Source organism: Prionailurus viverrinus, chromosome E2, assembly GCF_022837055.1.
Source record: "Prionailurus viverrinus isolate Anna chromosome E2, UM_Priviv_1.0, whole genome shotgun sequence".
NCBI classification, from domain to species: domain Eukaryota; kingdom Metazoa; phylum Chordata; class Mammalia; order Carnivora; family Felidae; genus Prionailurus; species Prionailurus viverrinus.
The window spans coordinates 4,063,352-4,079,699 of NC_062575.1; the positions used below are offsets into that span (position 1 = coordinate 4,063,352).

Sequence of the window (16,348 nt, forward strand, 5' to 3'; positions counted from 1 at the left end):
TGCACCAGGTGATGCCGATTCTTTCTTGACTCTGGCCACGGAGGTGGAGGCTCTGAAGAGGGCGGGCAGAGCGCCCTCCCCCGGGCAGACCCATCAGCAGAGATCAGCAAAGGCTGTCCCTTCCAAACAGGGCTCATCTAAAGACTCCAGGATAAACGTGGGGCCACAGCTAAGCGACCTAGGTAATTTGGCCAGCCACTAGAAGGATCCCCCGGGGTGATGTAGACTCTGATGTGAGAGAGGAGACTCAGAGAGCTGCCAAGGTCCACAGACTGAGCCCTGAACTGAGACACACTTAGAATAAGTGTGATGGGGGGCGGCCCAGAGAGAGGAAGAGGAAGGGAGATCTCAGCTAGGACCCAGCCGGCTAGAGCCCCAGGGAGAGCGCGAGAGATGGAGGGGGGAAGGCGGGCACAGGTGCAGGGCGGGCTGTGCACCCACCTCCTGGGTAACTAAGAGGGGCACTGCCCTCACGGGTCAGTGACCAGGCTCTGGCACTCTGTGGAGCCCGGCTCCAGAGCACAGCAAACGGCCCCCGTGTGGGGCTCTTCCTGAATTAGCTCTTGCAGGGTAGCTGCTGGGACTGCTTCTGTTGCCAGCGTTGTCCCCACCTGCCTATAGGCCACGTGCCCCTCAGCCAAAGTGAAGGAGACCTTGGCTGAGCCCCAGTTCCAAGACAGCCTGAGGGGCTCCACTTGCTGAGCTGGCAGGAACTCTGACAGCACTGAGTCCCTGCCAGCAGGGAGCCTGTGTGCTCGGTCCCATCGGGGCTTGGCTCACCACTCCACACACTGGACCCTGACAGGAAGCCTAACACCGAGCAGGTCCTGGGCGTCCTTCACGTCCTCACGAGGGACCTGTGGCATGGAGGCTTGCACACCTGAGACCCCACAGCCACCCCCGCTGGCCTGTTTTCAGGGCTGGGGCTTTGGGCAGCCATATCACTTGGGAGAATCAAAACAATGGACATTCTCCAAGTGGTCTGGAGACGGAGAGGGCTCTGCTCTTCCTGGAATCCAGGACAGGGAAGCAAAGGGCCAGGTTGGGGCCCAGACACCACCTGGATCGGGAGCCCCAGCTTTGTCCCCCAAGCCCCACAGCGGACTCCTCCAGTCGTGCAGGTGTTTGACAAATGATCACTCCCCAGGAACAGAACCTGATAATGTGCTTTTAATTGCACTTTTTCCAAAAGTATCTCCCTTTCTAGGTAAAAAAGATGAAGCGTGATGAAGACTGGCTCTATCCCCCAAGATGGGGAGGCCGTCTTGGCGCTCAGGGGGCCGGCTCCTCCCATGCCTCCTCGGACAGTCCTGGCACGGGGCTGCTGAGGGACACTCCCAGCCCGATCCTGACCCGGGTCCCTTCAGAAGGGCAGGGCCCATAGCTTCAGGGGCAGCCACCTGGGTACAGTCCCTCAGGTGGACATGATGCCGCTCTTCTCGCCCTTGACCTTGAGGAACTCGGCCATGCTGGAGAAATACTTCTGGTTGGCCTCGGCCACCTTCTTCTCGGCTGCTTGCGGGTTCACAATCTCCAGGCCCTAGGCAGGCGGGGGAGGTGATGATGGGGTGGGGAGCTGGGCTGGCCGCTGACAGGTTCCCCCCCACCCCATCTCCCGGCCCAGTGAGAGGATCATGAAATGTCAGGGAGCCCTTCTCAATGGTCCTGGGGCTCCAGGTGATGAGGACAGTTTGCCAGTCACCAAACTGCCCCCGCCCCAAAGGAGGACCTGGGCATCTGAATATTTAACAGGTCCTCCAGGTGATTTTAAAAACACAGTTTCAGAACAGCCAACCCGGTTTGGTTCCTGAGTAAGGAAACTGAGTCACAGAGTGAAGCGGCTCCCCTGCCGCCATGGTGCAAATCACACCAACCCCGGTAGGGACAGTGACCCGCACTGGGGGCCCCACAGTGGCTGGCACCTTTCCCAGCATCCTCCACACGGTAATCCTCACCTTGCGGCTGAGGCCTCCCTGGTGGCCTCCAACCTGACCCCTCACCCCCTCTTCTCCGTGCACTTTCCACTTTCCAACAGGCTGTGTATCTTACCTACCTGACCTGCCACCCCATAAGGTCCACAAAGGCAAGGCTTACTGCCTGGTGTCTGTGGTTTTACCCCCGGCCCTTCCAACGGTGCAGGGGACTTAGGTGCTCAGCAGACCCTTGCTGACAGAGGAAAGCTGTTCTGTTTGATGCCGTGGGACACACCAGCCCTCTTTTGTGGGCGCGTAAGCCAAGGAAGGGACGGACGCAGTGGCTCCATCCTGTGCACTGGCCGGGCTGGGACCTCACCCTCCCAGCCAGCTATGAACCTTCTTACGAGGGCCTGCGGTTGTCCCAACTACCCAGCACCTCAGGGAGGGGCTGAGCCCGCTTGAGGTCACAGGGTCGCCCACAGCCTGAGTCTAAAGCCAGCCGGGGCTTGCTGGCAGGACCGTGTCCCTTCTGTCCCTGCTAACTTGGGCACCGGGGGGCCATGCCCTCCAGGGGCTTCACTGATGCCCCGTCCACACCAGCCCCGTGAGGAGCTCGATCGTGTGCCTGTCTCACAGGAGAAGAGGCTGAAGCCCAGGGCTGCTGGGAAAGCTGGGAGTGGAACCGCCTGACTCCGGCGTCCAGTACCTGGAGTGGGGTGAAGGCCACACTGGAGGCTGTCCCTGAGGAACGGTCGCGGATGGTGGACTTCCCTCCGTACACCACACTCTGCTTCTGCAGTGTCCGCTGTGGGGAGGTGGGGGCAGGGGACGTCTGGGCTTGCCCCGGGCTTGCCCACCGGTGCCCCCTCACCCCTGGACCCGCCCAGGCCTGGTCTGTACCTGCAGTGTCTTGGAGATCCTGGCTTTGGTGGCCTCGTTCACCTGTGTCTGCCGTACCCGCCCGCTGCCTGATTTGCCCAGATGGCCCAGGCTGAAGCCCAGGTCCTCCTGGTAGGCGTCCTCCTCGATCTGGTGGGAGGAGAAGGCATCCCGGAGTTAGCCACCCTCCATCAGCTAGACACCCAGGCGTTCACCTGATTCAGGTGCCTGCGGGGCCAAGATGACCCCCGAGAGTGGCCGTGTATGCATGCACACGCGCGTGCACGGCGTCAACAACCGAAGCCGGGCTCGCAAACCAAAGGACACTCGAGCTAGTTCTTGCAGGACCAGCAGGGCGATGATCAGAGAAGAGAGTGGCGGAGGTGAAGCCAGGGGAAGGACATGTACGGGAAGGGCGGGGGGCAGGGGGGGATAGGGCCGGCACAGAGTGCTGTGTAGGGGTGCATGGATGTGGGGGAGAGACTGGAGGCGGGCGTAGTGCCCCAGCAGAGAGGAGAAACGTGGCAGGGGACAGAGGGACAGCGCTTGTGACAAAGACAACCCCTGAGGCCCCGCAGTGGGAAAGGGCGAAGTGTCCGGGTCGGGGTTCTGACCTCTCCAAAGCTCATGCGGTTGGCCTGCTTCCGGATCTCGGTCAGCCCCAACCGCTCCTTCATCTTGCGGTACCTGGGGATGGGCACCGGGGGTCAGCTGGGGGGTGAGCCCCTTCCCTTTCCCTCCCCCCGACCCCGGGCCTCGGGACCCACCTGCGGCCGCCTCGCTTCTTGCGCTGCCCGTCCAGGGGCGCAGGCAGCGGCTTTACCTGCTTCACAGGGGGTGGCTCCTGCCACTTGTCAAACTTCCGCTCGATCTCGTCCTTCAGCTCGTAGCCCACCTGGGGAGGGCGCGAGGGTCCCATCAGGGCCTGGGGGACCCGTCCGTTCTCGGGCCCAGACTCCTCACTGCACTACACACACAACTGTCTCCTCGATGGGGGTGCAGGCAGCCCCTCAAATGCAACACAGCCAACCCCAGGCCCGCGCCTCCTCCCCAGCCTTTGGCCCCAGCCTCTGCAAGTGGGGTCACCCGGGAGCCTCACCTCCGTGCTTTCTCTCCCAGCAAGCTCTTCCTTCAGAGAGACCCCAAATGCCACCCCCCTCCAGCACCTCTGCTGCAGCGAGGTCTCTGCAGGACCCACCCCGCCCCACCGCCAGGCTGGGGCCTGCGCACTGGCCGCTCCCTCCTCCTGGGTCTCTTCCCCCAGGCACTCACGGGAGCGGCTTGCTAGTGTGACCCAGGTGTATGTGCGTTACACCTTCACCTCTTCAGAGAAGCCCCCCGCCCCCGACATCCTGGTTAAACAGCGCCCACCTCCCCCACCAGCCCGGCACCCTTTGACCCCTACTCAGCAGTGACACGGCGCCCCTGGACACAGCACAGATGTCCCTGGCCCCCTCGCCCTGCCCCCAACCAGAACGTGCATGCGCACACAGGGCTTTGGTCTGAGCGGCTCACTGCGGTACCCCCAGCATCTCGACCAGCGGTTGAGAGGAAGAGAGAAGGGAGGGAGATCACAACCCTGAACGCTGTGCCAGGCTGGGTGTCTGGACGCCAGTGCACAAGACACAAAACACATCCCCTTTCACAGAGCGGGTCTGCTGAGGAACACAGAGGCGAACTGAATGACGGTCTGGATGGTGACAGGTCCCGGTGCAGCAGGCAAAACCGCCCCACCAGGGTGTCCACATCCTCGTCTCCACTCTGGATGGAACTTTGTGGGTGTGATCAGGTGAGAAATGTGAAGACGGGGACGATCTAGATGGCCAGCGTGGGCCCCACGTCATCACCGCGTCCTTAAAGGAGTCAGAGGAGGACCCGTGGAGACAGGCCTCAAGTCAGGGAGAGACAGAAGACGCCACGCTGCCAGCAGTGTGGACGGAGGAGGGCTGCGAGCCCCGGGCAGCAGGCGCCTCCAGAAGCTGGGAAAGGCAGGGGGCGGATCCTCCCCAAGAGCCTCCAGAGGGAACGCTGTGCCAGCACCTGGATCTCAGCACAGTGGGACCCTCGGCGGACTTCTGACCCACAGGGCTGGACGACACTAATACACGACACACCCCCCTCCACACACTTAGAACAGTGCTTGTGTGTGCTGGGTCCTCTGATGGTGCCTCCCCCCAGGACACAGGACACACCACAGACCCACACAGATGCCTGCCCGTGCCTCACCTTCCCCTCTGTGCTCTCGTGGAAACTGTCCACGCGGGCTGCCAGCGTGCACTTGGCCGCCACCAGCCGGGCCGCTTTCCGTCGGAGATCCTGGAGTAGCAGGAAGGGGCACAGTCAGTGACCGAATTCGTTTGAGAGCCCTGAGCATTTCAGAAACCACAGGCACCAGGGTTCACCCTCTGCCCACCAGCACTTCACCGTCCCTGCCACGCGTTACTGTGAAAACCTGCAATAACGTGTTACCGCAACAAACTAGCATCATTGCTGTTTTCTTTCAGCCCACTTTTCAAAAACTTGAGCCCCTTTGCACAGACACCTATATTACTGCAGTGGAAGACTGTCACATACTAAAAAGAAAGTGATTACAATAGAACACATCCATCTGTGCATCAGAAAATTGCGTCCTGTGCCACGAAAGGCAGGTGGACCACGATCTGAGATGCACCAAGATGGCGCACGTAAACCCACAGCCACGTCTCAATAAATAGCGATAACAAAGTTGGCAGTGGCTTCGAGTGGCGAAAAGCAGCCTTGCCCTAAGAGTTCCGGCCTGGCCCTCAGCTCTGGGAGGTAACCTTTGTCGGCCTGGGACCTTGGACAAGGCAGAGACCAACCATGTGACACGCTCAGGGGGGTGTCTGGGTTACAGGATCTCAGTCAACCTGGAACCCAGATCAGCCACCTGGGCTACCCAGTCAGGTCTACACAACTCAACCCCAGAGAAGACTCCCAACTTGGAGGCTCAGTGGGGCTTCCCTGGTGGCGGTTCCCCCGCACGCTGTCACGTGTGGAGGCCGGGAGCGACGTGGGCAACGGGGAGAGGAGGTCTGGAAGTGCCGTGGCTGCTACTTCTGGCTCCGACCCCACCCACTTCCTCCCTTGGCTGCTGGGAGTCTGTTCTTTCGTGACAAACCACAATTCAAGTGCGTCAGCTCAGTGAGTCTGCACCTCCCTCTAGTGGGTTATTGAAGCTGGGGGTGGTTTGGGGACCCCTGCACCTCACAAGCTAATGCTTATGTTGCTTCATGTGCAAGCGTGACCTGAAGGTGTTGCATACATAAGAGTCCTAATCACAACCCTGGGAAGCAGGTTCTATCCCCCCCATTTTACAGACAGGGAGACTGAGACACAGAGCTCACATCTCTTGCCCCGTTGTTAATCCCAAGCCCAGCACATCTGCTCCAGGGTCCTTGTTCTTACGCTCCATGTGACCCTGTCGTCCGAGCTCCTGACCACTGTTGTCAGCTGTGACTAGTGGGAAACGGGGAGCAGAGGGGCAAGTTGCTGAGGCTCACACTGCCCCCCAGACAAGGCTGCTTCTGCCACAGCAGAAGGTTCCACGGGGACCACGTGTCGGGGCGGCTCACCGGGGGCAGAGACTGCACGATGTCGCTGTGGTAGATGTAGCCAGTGTGGGGCAGCACAGAGGTGGACGAGAAGCCAGACAGCGTCTTGCGCTGGGCCCCAAGCAGCATGATGTTGCAGGCGGGCATCTTGGAGAGGTTGGTCAGGCCCCCAGCCACCCCTGCGGCAGGAGAGAGGGAGGGAGGAGGTCAAAGGAAACACGGCACTTGTTTGGGGGCTCACCGCACACTTAGCGCCTTAACCTGAGCGTCTGGTTGAGTTCCCGAGCTGGCCCTGCTAGGGAGGGCTGATGGGTCCCGCTTCGGAGGGAGGACTCAGAGGAGGCCCAGAGAGGTGAAACCACCTGCCTGAGGGTGCACAGTGCGGAGGCGGCCCAACGGGAGCCCCCAGAGTCTACAGAGCTGCACAGCCCCTGCTCTGTGTTAGAACAGCGGCCACCAGGCTGGGGACTCTCTGATGACGGGGCCTGGTGTCAGTCACCCTTGGGTTCCCGTGGGCTTGTCTCCAGGCCCAGCGCAGAGAAGCTGCAGATACAAACGTTTACCTTTCACGGGGGACTGCTGTGTGCCAGGCTCCGCACTAGGCATCTTTAAGGATTAGGTAAGCGATCAAGGCATGGTAACTCGCAAGTGAGCAGAGCGCCCCCCGCCCAGAAGCTGACATCAGAGTCCCCAGAACCTTCGTGCTGCCTTATAGGACCGAAGGGACTTTGCAGGCACAGTTAAGGACTTTGAGAGGGGCGGGAGGGAGGGGAGGATTCTATGAAGCACAAGGGTCCTTGTAAGCTGAAGGGAGAAGCAGAGAGTCACAGGGATGTGAGACAGGAGACTTTAAGTGGGGGAAAACCCAGAGCCAAGGGTGCAGGCAGCCTCTGGAGGCCAGGAAAGGCCCGGAAGCGGACTCCTTCCGCTCCTTCCTCCTAGAACCCCCGTAAAGCAATGCAGAAGCCTGCCGACACCTTGATTTCAGCCCGGAAGTCACAGGCAAGTAGCACACCGTCAATCACCACTGGGGAAACTGAGGCACGTGAAGATGGGAGGTCAGTGAGGGGGAGGCAGGATCCACACCTGAGGTGATCTCGCCCCGAAACCACCGCAGCCCCGCACACACCTGCCACTCCAGGCTGTGCTAGGAGCTGAACCGTCTCCCCCCAAATTCCTGTGTCGAAGCCCCACGCCCACGACCTCAGAATGTGGCTGTGTTTGGAGACGAGGCCACGAAAGAGGGGATTCGGGGGGAATGACATCACTGGATGGGCCCTGACCCAGCACGACCGGTGTCCCCACAAGAAGAGAGGACAACACAGATGTGCAGAGGAGAGGCCAGTTGGGCAGACGGCCCCCTGCAAGCCGAGAACCCAGCCTGCCGACACGCTGCTCCCGCCTTCTGGCCTCCCAGCCTCCAGGACCCCGTGACAACGAACCTTGGTTTTTAAGGCCCCCACTGCCTGCCGCCCCCGCCTGTGCTACTTTGTTATGGCAGCCGAGCAACCTAGCACACAGCTGCTCCACCCAGGTCCCCGAAGAGCCCCTCAGCTGAAGGGGCTAGGAGCCTGAGGGGGCGCCTGCTCGGAGACCGCAGGGAGTCTGAGGAGGCCCACCCTTCAGTCCCAACCCGTCATCAGGACTGCTGTCCCCATCTCATGGATGAATCCGTGGTCCTGACGGCTCACACCGCCTGTGCTGGGCAGCCCAGGGGTCTGTGCGGAGCCGGGAGCTGCCGGGATGTGCTGGCCGAGCAGTGCCGGGGTCCCCAGCAGCCACACCACCTCCTCCGGGCTGGTCAGGCCAGCCCTCCTCAGGGCCACCATTCTTTCTGCGGGTCTGCAGGACAAGCAGGCTGGCCGACCTCTGCGATCTCCAGGAGGGATGACAGGGAGAGAACAGGGCACTGGGGCCCTGGGCCAGATGCCCCATTTCTTACACGAGGGGTGTGGCTTCTCCACGATCACACTGTCCAAGGTCGGCCCTCTGCCCCCACTCTGCCCCAGGACCTCACCCATGATCTTTGCGGCTGTGGACGCCCCGATGATGATGGAGAGGTTGGGCGCGATGAAGGACATCCGAGACTCCACGTACTCGTAGATGCGGTGCTTGGAGGCGTTTAGCTCCAGTGCCATGTCACAGGCCTCCTCCAGCCGCTCCAGCTCCTCCTCCGACAGCTGCTGCCTGTGGTGGTTCGGGACTTAGGGATGTGGCTGGGACGGACCTGGCCCCTCCTGGGTACCCTACCTGACGGGCACAGGAGCCCTGTCCTTCTGGCTGTGTGCTCATGCGCACACGCACGTGTGTGCACACGTGCACATGTACACATAGCGTCTATGCATGCACGCACGTGTGCACATATACACGTGTAGCCACAGCATATATGCGTGTGTGCACATATATACTTGCACGCAAGCATATATGGGTGCACACGTACATGCGTAGGTATGACGTGTATGCATGCACGCACGTGCGCGCGCATACACGTGTAGGCACAGCATATACACGCGCACGCACACGTGTGCACATGTACACACAGCATATATGCACGCATGCACATTGTGCACATATACGCGTGTAGGTGCAGCATATGTACGTGCACGCACACACGTGCACGTATATGCACGTAAACATAGCACATACACGTGCATGCACGCATGTGTACATATACGTGTGTGGGTATGGGATATGTGCACACACACACGTGTGTGTGCACATATACACGTGTAGGCACAACATATATGTGTGGATGCACGTGTGCGGCCTCAGGGCTACTGTAAGTGCTATTAGCCTGGAAGCAAGGGCTGCTGGGAATCCTAGGTTTTCAGTCAGCACCGCTTGTCAGCCTGGGCCGGGCCCTTGCCCACGTGCCCCTGCCGGCCCCTCCTCATCCTCCAGGCCTCAGCCTCGCCGAGCACCAAGGTTCCTGCCCTGCTGCTTCCCTCGGGCACCATCACCAGCTGCGATCCACCGAGCCTCCCGTCCACCTCTGGCGCTAGACAGCAGCCCCCCCAAGGGCACCCCGCCCCAGATTCTCAGCAGCGTGCCCAGCACACCCTGGCACACGGAAGGTGCCGGGCTAGTATTTGCTGAAGGAAACCACAAAGGTGGGCTGTCATCACTGTCACTTTACAGAGGGGACCCGAGGGCAGGACGGCGAAGGGACCCGGCGGCCACAGAGCTGCGAGCCGGCAACCAAACCGGGCCATACCCCACCCTCCCTCAGTTGCCCCGTCGCGCTTATGGCGCACAGACAAGGGACCATGGAGCCCGCCCTAGGCCCCTACAATCAAAGCCCAGTGGGCTGAGGCTCAAGGCTGCTCCCCCCAGTGGCGAGCTAGGAGCCCAGTGTTCTCCCACTAGAGACCCTGGCCCCTGCATGAGGCTGAGTCGTCACCTCCTCCAGGAAGCCACCTGCCCCAGTCTGGAGAGGTGCCCCCCCTCTTGCGCCCCAGGCCACTCGGCACCTGTCTGCACTCTGACACTCGCCCTCCAGCCTGTGACCTGCGTGTACACCTGCCTCTCCCCAGACAGGAGCTGCTTTGCTGAGTTCTCTATCTCTGTCCTCAGAACAGTGCCTGGTGCTCGGTCAGCATTTATTCAGTCAACAGAAGTGCAGCCCGAGGGAGGTCTCCACGCCACAGGGCTGTTCTGGAGCTAAGGACACGTCCTTCTCTTAGACACGGCACGGATGCCACAGGGGCAGGCGGGCACCAAGGGCCCCAAACCAGGTCCCTGCCTTTACGGACACCTTCATCCCAGCGAGGGGAAACGTGCCCGAGACAAACGCTTGTAACCCAGGCTGGCCCTCTGCCTCACCACTCAGGACCCCCAGGCCCCACACTCACTCCACACGCGTGGGACAGAAATGAGCTGTCCTCCTGAGACAGACACCCGCCCACTGGGACCCTGAGATCCTCCTCTGCCATTAGATGGGCCCGCGGGGGCCCCGGTGACTCCTCGCCCCTGAGCACGCACCCCTGGGTGGTGGAGGCGGTGACGCTGACGACCATGATGGTGGCGTTGGTCAGGATCTGCTGCAGGTTCTCGTTGTTCTTGCACTTGTCCAGGCTGTTGCCCAGCTCCTGGGGGCGAGAGGGCAAGAGAGGGGAGGCCCGGAGACTCAGGGAGGCCCGAGAACCTCTCCTGCTCATGCAGCCACCCGGGTTTCTTCTGGGGACACTGGCAAAGCTGGGCTCTGTACACAGAGGACCTCCCACCAGTTCCAAGAACTTCCCCGCTGAGGGCATCAGCACCACACTGCTGATCCAGAACCGGCCACCCAGGGAGGCCCCGCCACCCACGTCAACTCGGAGCGCAAACACAACCGTGCTGCTTCCCTGCACGGACGGCCCCCTACCATCCTCCTCCCCTGGACTCACGAGGGAGCCTCCTCGCCCGTGTCCCTGCCTCCACCTGGGCCTGACCCTCCCAGGGCTTTCCTGTAAGGCCCAAAGCCTTGGAGGTCAGATGGCATCCAGCCTCACCAACTTTGTCTCCCCACCGCCGACCGCCTCGGGGTCTTGGTGCTCATAAGTTCCCCCAAGTCTCTGCACGGCTTCCCCTGCATCAACCTTCAGATTTCCACTCAAATGCCACCTGCTCCAAGCACGGCCAGAGAAGTGCTGGCCAACACGGGGCACCCCCTCATCTCCCTCCCTGCTTCCTCGGCCTCAACCAGCTCCAGCCCTTCTTGGGAGGCCCACCCAGGGAAGGAGTGGGCCTGGAGGCGGGCAGAGCAGCCTTGAGAACATTCCTTCCAGGCTCCACCCCTTTCTTGCTGGGAAGCCTAGAGCAGCTCCTGGCCTCAAGAGAACAGGGAGGGCAGATGAGCCCTCAGGAGCCGTGGCTCCAGGCCACTCACCTGCTCTCTGTTCCCAGTGGCCGAAGGCTGACTGAGGGGAGCCTTTCCCCTTAGACCCGGGGGTCCAAGGGCAGGGCCCTGCCCCCCATCACTCAGTTCTTCCTGAGTCCCCACTTTGGTGCACTCACCTTGACCGTGCGGATGTAATCCAGTGCGTTGGGGACCAGGGACTCCAGTTCGGGGAATCGCTTTGAGTACTTATCCCGGATGAACTTGTGGATGATGTCTGAAGTGGACAGAGAGGCGAGGTGTCTGATGAGGGGGCAGGCGGACTCCGCTGACTGTCCCCAACATCCACTGCCCCTCTTCCCTTAGTGACTGAAGCCCTGAATTTAGCGGGGCTCACAGCCCCCCAGCAAAAATGCCGTTTCCCTGCTGCACGCAGCCACGTGAGTTAGTTCTGGTTTACGACACGTGATCTGAAGTGACAGGCAATTTCCAGGATACCCCTTAAAGAGCTGTGCCCTCCTCCTCCTTCCTCTTTTGCTGGTGGGATGTGGAGGTGGGCAGTCACCTTGGACCCTGACACAGGTGGCAGATCAACAAGACAGAAAGGGCCTGACACCAGATGCCGCGACTTTAGGCCTGGGGTCCTCACCCAGACTCTCACATCACAGGAAAACACACTTCCTTCTCAAATAAGCCACTCTGCTACAGCAGCCGAACCTGGCCTTGAACTAAATGAGGAGTCTGGGGGCAGGACCCTGGGGAGGCCAGTGGGGAAGGCGAGCAGGATCCTGCCTCTGCCCTCCTTGGGGACTGGAGAGGGCCGTGAGGGACGCCAGGCAGGGCCATCTCTGCTCGCCCTTCAGGGCACTCACTCAGTTCGTTCTCGATCTCCACGGTCAGGTTGTTAGCGTCCACGATGACCCGGTATTCAGGGGCCGCCTCGACTGGTCCCATCACTGTGAGGGGGAAAAACAGCCTGGGTGTGTGTGTGTCTAGGCTCCCGCAGCTGGGGGGAGACGGGGTGTGGCTGGAGGGGCTGGAGGAGTAAGCCTGGAGGTGGGTGTGCATGTCTGCAAACCTCCCATCTCTCCCCCTCCAGTGCACCCTCCAGGCGTCACAACCCCATCTTGCCCTGGAACTAACCCTCTGGCGGCTCCCCACACCACGAGGCCACGGGCCTAGCTCCCCAGACTGCCGTCTGAGGCTCCCAAAAGACAGGAAGCCCTGGGAGAACAAGAACTGCGTCTGTTTCCCAGGGCTGCCCCCTCCCTGTGCCCAGAACAGCGCCTGGCACACTGGTGCCACTCAGGGGTATCCGCCGGCCTCTGCACCGTCCCAGCCCCGCCTCTCATGACGCCCCAAAGGGCTGACTGCAGTGCCTGAGCACCCAGGGCTGCTTTGCTCTCCTCTGGGCCTCTGCATATGCTGTTCCCTCCCCCTGGTACATCCCTTCCTCACACGGGTTTCTGAAACGTTCCTCTCCAGGTTTCAACAACGATCACAACAACGATGGTGAAGGTATCACCATCAGCAGCAGGAGCAGCGGCTGACACACACAGGACTTACCGTGTGTCTCCCACCGTCCCAAGCATCTTGCAGGCATTAACCTCTTACCCACAACCAGCCAGAGGTGTGGGCATCAAACTAGACCAATGTTGCACAGAAAGAAACAGAGGGACATGGCCTGATGTCACAGAGCCAGCAGATGGCAGAGCTGAGATCTGGCCCCAGAATCCACATTCTTAACCCTGATGGCTCAAGTGTCTCTACGTCCCTAGGACTCGGAAGGCACCCCGGAATCCTCTCTGCTCCCTCTGCACCCCCGCGTATCCATTAGACACAACCGCCACCCAGTGCTGAGATGTCCCATGCCCGCCTCCCACTCTAGACGCCCGGTGACATCAGGTCTGACTTAACCATGAGCCTGACCCGACACGTCACTTTCACTGCTCCCCACGGCTCGTCAGATGGAGACGCCCCCTAGCCTGGTGTTCAAAACCCTGCAGGATCTGGCACTTTCTTCTGCCGCCATGAGCACAGCAGATAAGCGAGGCTCTACACACACAGCTCCTTCCCAGAGCACGAGGCCGCTGTTCTCCGTCTGGTGTGTGGATTCACACTTCAAAGTCCGTTTCAGGTACTGGCTCTTCCCTGGCCCCGGAGCTGGGGTCAGCCCGCCCCTCCAGCGGCTCCAGAGTCCGGAGCCCCCTCCGTCCCAGCAGGTGCTGCCCACCAGCAGCTGCCTGGACCTGCCTGTCAGCTCCGCCAGAGCCTGAGCTCAGAGCGGAGAGCTGGGCGGATTCCCCAGGGCACCCGGTGCCTCCAGGGGCCCGCTACTGAGTGCCTTAGGAAAACTTTAAAGGAAAGAAGCAAAGAGTGGGGAGCGGGTCTGACCACACCGCTGCTGTGCCTGACAGCGTCCCGTGGCTGCTTCAGCAGTAAGGTCCATCCCAGAGCTCCCCCTTGGCAAGAAGACTGTGCAGCAACATGAGCAACCTGTCAGAGCTGGGCTGAGCGCTCGAGACACCCCAGCACTCCCGGAAGCTGGTGCTCCGATAACTGCCCGCTGCAGGGTCACTCGCTACTTACCGAATGATACCAGTTTCCACACACAATAGCAGTAATGTTCCTTCTCTTTCTTTTTAAAAAAATTTTTGTTACATTTATTTATTTTTGAAAGACAGAGAGAGACAGCACAAGTGGGGGAGGAGCAGAGAGAGAGGGAGACACAGAATCCGAGGCGGGCTCCAGGCTCTGAGCTGTCAGTACAAAGCCTGATGAAGGGCTCAAACTCACAGACTGCAAGATCATGACCTGAGCCAAAGTCGGACGCTTAACCGACTGAGCCATCCAGGCACCCCACCTTCTTAAGTAAACTGAAGGAAAAAAGCACGCTGGTTTAGAGAAAAATGTACAGTAAATAACGAAACGAGTGGTTTACGGAGGTGGCAAAACCCTTAACCGGACACGTGAATCACTGACACTTGAGAAGCCTTGAGGGGAGTCCTTCTGCAGCAAGTAAGCGCTTGGCAAGAAGTGTCAGCTTCATGATGCAATGTATTCTCAGGAGAGAAGGGAACCGGGTTGGGATGCAAAAGAAAAAGAAAGGGGCGCCTGGATGGCTTAGTCAAGTAAGCGTCCGGCTCTTGGTTTCAGCTCAGATCACGATCTCCCAGTTTTGTGAGATTGAGCCCCGTGTCAGGCTCTGTGCTGACAGTGTGGAGCCTGCTTGGGATTCTCTCTTTCTCTCTCTCTCTGTCCCTCCCCTGCTTGTGTGCTCCCTCTCAAAAGTAAATGAATAAATATTAAAAAAAAAAAGAAAAAAAGAAAAGAAAAAAGAAAAGAAAAGAAAAGAAAAGAAAAGAAAAGAAGGCTCTCAAAAAGTCTGAGAAGGAGACAAGCCGAACTTTCAAAGCTACAAGCAGCAGAGGAGCCAAGGGGCGGGGCAGGGGAGGGACGTGGGAGGGGGAAGTTACCTTCTGAAGCTTTGGCTTGCTTGCTGATATACTCCTCGATCTTCATCATGATCTCAGCAAACTGCCCAGGGAAGACAGGAGAGTCGGAACTCGGAACTCTTCAGGAAAAAGAGCTACTGCGCACATCACCCCTGCGGGGAGCCCCTATTTACAGCCCGCTCACCATCTTGCTGTCCCACAGCTTGGCGATGCTCTTGACCGAATCCCCGGAAAGATCCAGCTGTGTCTCCTCCTGCACATCCTCGATCGCCGGCTCCTCTTCTTCCTCCCCATAGCTTCCTCCTTCCTCCTCTTCCGCCGCTTCCTCAAGGTCAGCCAGAAGCTCATCTGCCAGAGACATGCCGAGACCTATGGGAAGGGAGAGCGAGGTCCCCCCTTCATTAACGAGAGGGGGCTTCTCCCCAAGAAGGCCCTGGTACTTATTGGATCGACCCCACAAGCAAGCAAGCTCCATAGGGACAGGTGTTTTCATCTGCTTTGTTCTTCAGCTTCTAACTGTGCCTGGCATATAATAGGTGCTCAATAAATACCCAGTGAATCACTCCATGAACAAACCTCCCAGAACCAGGTGGTCTCCGGTCACAGCTCCCACCACCTACCCTTCTCACACTCACGTCACTGGGCAAGACACAGCACGCCCCTCATGCCACCACCTAAGACTTAAAAAAAAATTCACATCCTCTCTTTGAGATTGGACGTCTCCTAGGATCCTTTTTTCTCCTATAACAGAGACCCCTCCCCAAAACTGTAGGGCCCCAAAAGAGTGACAGATATCCTAAAATATTGATCTCCCTAGACATCAGGGCAACCAGGTGGGGCCTAAGGTGTCTAGAGCCCCCAGGCCGGTCCCCTCTGGCCATGAGCAGCCTCCTCACTACTCCAAGCGCTGGACAAAATTAGTATTTTGAGTCCCAGAGGGTGGAAAAGAATGGGAAACACTACTCATCAAGATACAATCCCACTGTTTTTGTTTTTTTTTTTTTTAACGTAAAACACCTCTCCTCCTTCCCGTTCCTCCTTCCTTTCCATAAAACAACCCACCTTCCTCATTTCCTTCTCTTCTACACTGCCGTCCCTGGAAGGAAGTATAAAAACAGAGGCTGCATGGGTAATGTGTCGAGTGAAGCACGCTGGGGGCTGGGCCCCCGGGAGCAGCGGGACTCGGACACCGGGGGCCTCACGGCCAATGTAAACGCGCAGCCGAGGCGCAGCTGCAGACACGCCTGGCCAAGCGGCCAAACATGTTGTCAGGTGCTCTTTCCTCAACAAAAGAGATTCAGAACTTTGACGCAGAATCTCTGTTTCAAAGTTTCCATGCGATCATTTAAGTGGATAATTTAAAACTATAACCCCCCGAAATCCCCGCAATACAGGCCAAACCCAACGGATCACGGGACAGATTTGGCCCCTGAGGCGGCAGTTGGGGACAAGCCTCAGAAGTCCAGTTGCGCGTATGAGACCCTCCTGCCTCCCTGCGCACGCCGGCCCCTGGCCCCAGGAATCAGGGCTCCCGCCCTCCCCGCGTCCGCAGCGCACACACCTCTTCCCAGCCGGCAAGACGGTTTCTAGGCGAGTCGCTTCCCGACAGCGGTTGACGCTCACCGATGACGTCTCAGCTTCGCGCCATCGTCGCGGCAAAGCTGCGCTCTGATTGGCTCCCGCCCCGGGCTACCTTTGGAACAACAACTT

The 16,348-nt window shown here is 59.6% G+C and overlaps 1 protein-coding gene across 1 annotated transcript; it reads right to left on the reverse strand.

Annotated features, from left to right (window-relative positions):
* Positions 1–1,148: 1,148 nt before the first annotated feature.
* On the reverse strand, positions 1,149–16,326 carry PRPF31 (pre-mRNA processing factor 31). The gene is made up of 14 exons (XM_047836486.1): positions 16,200–16,326; positions 14,823–15,007; positions 14,660–14,720; positions 12,056–12,139; positions 11,363–11,460; positions 10,349–10,455; positions 8,385–8,554; positions 6,389–6,546; positions 5,022–5,111; positions 3,563–3,690; positions 3,410–3,482; positions 2,817–2,945; positions 2,623–2,721; positions 1,149–1,540 (listed from the first exon to the last, which is right to left on the reverse strand). The coding sequence occupies exons 2-14, from the start codon at positions 14,997–14,999 to the stop codon at positions 1,415–1,417; spliced, it is 1,500 nt and encodes a 499-aa protein (XP_047692442.1). The 5' UTR covers positions 15,000–15,007; positions 16,200–16,326; the 3' UTR covers positions 1,149–1,414.
* Positions 16,327–16,348: the final 22 nt, after the last annotated feature.